Here is a 5025-nt window from a genome sequence, read left to right on the forward strand (position 1 = left end):
AATCACTCCACCGGCCTCGCTCCGTTCCCACGGCTCTCGGCCCCGCCCCCACTCGTCACACAAATCTTATTTAAAAACTATTTTACCCAACTTTTTATTAATGCTATGTTTGTTTGTTAGTGTAGCATATTGTTAGCTTAGCAACAAATGGTAATGCGAAGCTACAGTACTATATTTTGTGTTATTTGTATGTTTTGTTTAAGACACCATTGCTGCCCCCATATATAGGGTTTCAATTCAATGCTTTTCGATGCTTCATATTTTTAGGATGCTGCCTTAGAGGTTAGCTGCCTAAGTAGAGAATATACAACAAGGCAACTCACTAGGTTTTGGAATAGAGCTTGTATTGTATTATGTATTATGGGCTGCTCTGCTACGAGACCAATAAATAGGTGTTTTTCCTCTCTGAAATAACCTTCTGCTCTGATGTCTACTGAGCTTAGATGTGTGTGTTTTTATACCCCATTTTTGCCCCTTTTTTCACCATTTCATGCACTTTTAACTTTTGCTGTGTGCTGCAGTACAACTTTAGTATCTAGCCAAGAGGTTTTCATTGGTTCAGGCATGCCCTTCTCACCTCCATGTGCCTGCTGTCCTTTCGTCTGTGGATACATGTCTCATCTCTACCTCTCTCTCTCATCCACCGCTGTCTCTGTGGCTGTGATTGTTTGGCTGGCTGGTCTAGCTGGAACCTGTGGCCAGTGCCTCTGCGTCGTCTCAGGTACAGGGCCCCTCTGGGGACGGCTCTTCCCCTACTGCGCCCCTCCATGGCTTGGCCCGAGTGTGCGCTCATGTGGCCTGTTGGAGTGTAAGCCCTCTGTTCCTCTTTCTAACTCATCCTCACCCTCGTACATGGCTATGTATGCTTTTGTGCTTGTGTTATCAACCAAAAATAGATGCTTACGGTTTTATTAAGGCAAATATGTTGTCAGTTTAGCTAACTGAACCCGATTGTTTCTATATCATATCTTTGATGTAAGGATTGCCTGCTTGTTTATTGTGTATGTGTGATAATTTTAAGCCAGTGTTGATGCAGTGCATGGTGACTCAGGGTTAGCTGTAACTGCATGAAACCCTTAGTGTGAGAATTTGCTTCTGCCGCCCCACTGATCAGCTTATAAGTGAGTAGCAGTGGATGTGCTCTCTAATTGGTGAAGACTTTGATTTATGAATATCTCCTTTTGCCTCCTCATGCCTCAAGCTCTGAACATTACCTTATTTATGCATTACCTCATATCACCAACATAGTGTCTTTTATATATCCTTATATCACCTCATTGTGTTAACCATGCTATTGTTAGCATAAATTGTATAATGTTCAGAGATGTTTGTTTCTTTAACTGAATATGTTTTAATTTAATGTTAATATGTAGTTACACATACCACGTGGGATTTTAACAAAAAAATGTAGCTGTAAAACCGAAGTACATGGGTAAATCTCATGAAAAATGTCTGCCTTGTTTGACCAAGGAAAGAAAAAGTATTTATTGTATTTATATATGTAAATATATATATATATATTATACATAATTGTTAAAAGCAATACAAATTGTTATTTTTTTTAGATTAAATGTAATCTTGTCTTGTTAAATATGACCTGTTCTTGGCAGGTTTCATGAGAGTCTCCCCGGTGAATATTTATTTCATAACCATTACCCCACAAAGGGTGACCATAGTGCCTTACACTGATATACCACATGATCAATAACCCTTTTTATTCACAGGATGCTTCAGATGCTCTGTGTGTGGAGCTGAGGCAGGATATTAAATTGATAAATGACTGTGTTTGAGAGATGCTCGTTATAAAGTGTTATGATGTCTAATGCTGCTCTTGCCCTCTCATGCTGACCTGCCGTCTCACAGGGACAGGTGGAGGAGGATCCCGTGGCAATCCTAAAGGCAGACCATGCCGCTGCCGCCCATCCTAAGGTCTGCTTTCTGCTGTGTGTGTACCGTAGTTCACCTGCATAATCCTACTCTTGACCTGTCGTGTCAAACTTGCCCTTGTGTTGTGGAGTGTTGTGTTCACACCCATCCCATTTCATCGACAACATCCCAGCCGTAGAGCCGCAATTGAGAGACACACTCAGAGATAGCAAAACAGACAATCTGGCAAATAAAATATGGGTTCATCTAACATTTAATTAGCATTGGATTGTTATTAACAGTGTTGTAGTGTTTTCCACCCTTCCTTCTCATGTGCCACTGTACTTGTAGAGTATACCAGTTTATCTACAATCATAACATCTTATACTAACCAAACACCAGAGAAGAGAAGTTCGTGAACTGGAACACAACTCCATCCTATCAATGGATCACAGATATACTATCTCTCACTGTCAGTTCATGTTCCGACCAGTGTGTGTAGGTCAAGCATGAGTGCAGTGGAAACAGACATGCCCAGACAACCAGAACATCGGGCTTGTAATCTGACCCCGTCCATCATTTGATGCCCGATTTGGTTTCATCTACACCTGCTGTTAAACTCTCCCTGTCTTGAATGACAGCCCACAGCATTTTAAGCTTATTTCCCACTGTAGACATTGGGAAACAATGTTTTTTTTTTTTTGGACTGATCTGGGACCTTTGTACTCTAATTGATATTCTGTCAGCAGAGGTCTCGGATCAGGATAAAAAGACCATTTTTGTGTCATTAAATCATAACAGACCTTCTCACATAAGTGTGGACCAATGCATGGAGTGGATTTGAAGCGTATCAGTGATGCTCCTGTTCAAAAGGCCTGTGTAAAGCCATAAATAATGAGTTTGATGTTTTTCTCCTTCACAGGTGAAAACAGAGGAGCAGATAGCTGCAGAGCAAGCATGGTACGGCTCAGAGAAAGTGTGGCTGGTCCACAAGGATGGATTCTCTCTGGGTTAGTACAAAAGCCATGCAAAATTAACTCGAAGCATTATTTTAAATTGAAGACAACAGGAAATGGCATTTTCTATTCATTTAACTTGCATAATTTGACACATTCCTATGTGAAAATAGAATATTGAGCTAGAGTGGAAGAGAAAGTCATTTCAGAGGCGGAGAACGTTATTGCATTTTGATGAAAGATCATGGAAACATTTTCTCCTTTAGAATATTGTGCACCATTGTTTCGCACACAATAGCACCAGGGACATTTATTAAGAAAGGAAATAGGGTCAATTTTGATTTTATATAATACCAGTTTTATTACGATTACAATAACAGAGCGCTTTAATGGCATTGAAATGTAAAAAGTCTGTTTTAATTTTGTTTCCGCAATGATGTTGTGTGCAATCAGAAATAAAAACATTCACAGTGTTCTCTGGTGTTCTTTACAGCCACTGTGGTGAAGACGGAGACTGGCAGTCTACCAGAGGGGAAAGTGAAAATCAAACTGGAGCATGATGGGACAGTACTGGACGTGGACGAGGATGACATAGAGAAGGTCAGTTGTCCAGGCTGATTATGTGTTTCAGTATGCACAAACAAAAGATTTTGTTCATATACAAAATGTAATGAAAATTCTCTAAATGCATGTTTTAGATCATATTGTGATCAATTCATTTTTGTATGTTTAATTTTTAAAAAGTTTTTGACCTCGTAAACGTAAAAATTTAATCATCGTCATAACTGAACCTTCCGGTGACTTCTCTGTGGTGACATGCAGGTCTTCTCCAATCATTTAGTCCTCTTTAAATCTTGCCCTTGCAGTCTTGTGTTCATCTGCCTCCATATTTTAGTGCAACGCCCACATCTCAAAATCCAGTCGACGGATAGAACCAGATGTGTTTTCATAGTTTTGTGACTTTAATGTTTTAATTAAAATCAAAATAGAGTTTGTATCTTTAACTATGTTGCTATATGAACAACCAGTAAATAATGATTAGTTTCACAAACCTTAAGTACACAAACATTTCTTGCTTAATTTAGATTTGAAAATGATTTCTCAAAGATTCTAACTGATTCTAACTTTGAAGAGATTCATTAAATGATTTGTCAGACTGATTTAAGGTAGGCCTAGATCCGCTCGTGAGCGCTTTTGTGTGATACATTAGAAGAAACGTCCCAGTCATTTTGTTCATGAAGTGGCTACACTAGTCGTGCTGTGCTGGTTTTTGAGTGCAGCCAAGTAATAGAATAGGAAAAAATGTGCAGTACACAGTCTCATCTCATTTCATCACATTCAGTTCAGACTGCACAATCACAACAGAAAACAATGAGTCCTTTCACTGTGGTGATGTGGATTCAACAGCAGAATAGCTGTGTATTTTAACGAATCTTCAGGTCTGCAGGGCTCAGGCACAGGGTTTTTTGCAGAGCTCTGCTACTACTTGGCCTGAATCCAGAGCCAAGTGAGGGTTAGACATGCACAGGGTGGGAGAAGATGCTATTACATAGGTCACAGAGAAACAGGTGGGATTTGGCCTATTTTTTAAAACAGACAGATTGACCTATATAGACACGCATAGAAGTCTAATAGAATTTTCTGAGTTTGCACTATTTTGGCCTTGATGAGACATGCTGGGAAATATTTCAGCTCACTTCCTGCCTGGCACAGTCGTTTATTTCGCATACCTCCCGGTGAAGGGCAGCTCTGAGCTGATGATTTCCAGGTTGACCTCAAATCAAATTTTTGAACCATCTGTTCAATGAGGGAATTGCTTAGCTGGATCCAGAGTTGAGCTTGACAAGTTTTAAATTGCATTAAAGACTTGGCATGAAGTCTTGAGGCTGTCATGGATGAATCACATCAACTTAAAACCTCTTACTATTTTTTTTGTCATATTTCCACTCTTCCCATTAATCACCAGTCAGCTTTCTAGCATTCTTTGACCTTTAACATTTTAAACCCTTCAATCCAGGCGAACCCGCCGTCATTTGACCGCTGTGAGGACTTGGCAGCTCTGCTCTACCTGAATGAGACCAGTGTCATGCATTCCTTGCGCCAGCGCTATGGAGGAAATCTCATCCACACATATGCAGGGCCCAACATGGTGATCATCAACCCTACCAGCGCCCCCTCAATGTACTCAGAGAAGGTGAGAGCT

The 5025-nt window shown here is 40.2% G+C and overlaps 1 protein-coding gene across 6 annotated transcripts in view; it reads left to right on the top strand.

Annotated features, from left to right (window-relative positions):
• LOC107718289 (unconventional myosin-XVIIIa-like) overlaps positions 1-5025 on the top strand; it is a 120099-nt gene that overhangs the window by 53131 nt on the left and 61943 nt on the right. For 3 of the 6 annotated variants that reach the window (XM_016525304.1, XM_016525303.1, XM_016525308.1), the window contains 4 exons: positions 1864-1929; positions 2789-2876; positions 3316-3422; positions 4840-5016. In XM_016525304.1, coding sequence (XP_016380790.1) covers positions 1864-1929; positions 2789-2876; positions 3316-3422; positions 4840-5016 — 438 coding nt within the window. Of the gene's footprint in view, positions 1-685; positions 809-1863; positions 1930-2788; positions 2877-3315; positions 3423-4839; positions 5017-5025 lie in introns of all 6 variants that reach the window. The other 3 variants (XM_016525306.1, XM_016525307.1, XM_016525305.1) reach the window with 3 other exon arrangements.

This window comes from Sinocyclocheilus rhinocerous, unplaced genomic scaffold (genome assembly GCF_001515625.1).
Source record: "Sinocyclocheilus rhinocerous isolate Xijiao unplaced genomic scaffold, SAMN03320098_v1.1 scaffold1024, whole genome shotgun sequence".
NCBI classification, from domain to species: Eukaryota; Metazoa; Chordata; class Actinopteri; order Cypriniformes; family Cyprinidae; genus Sinocyclocheilus; species Sinocyclocheilus rhinocerous.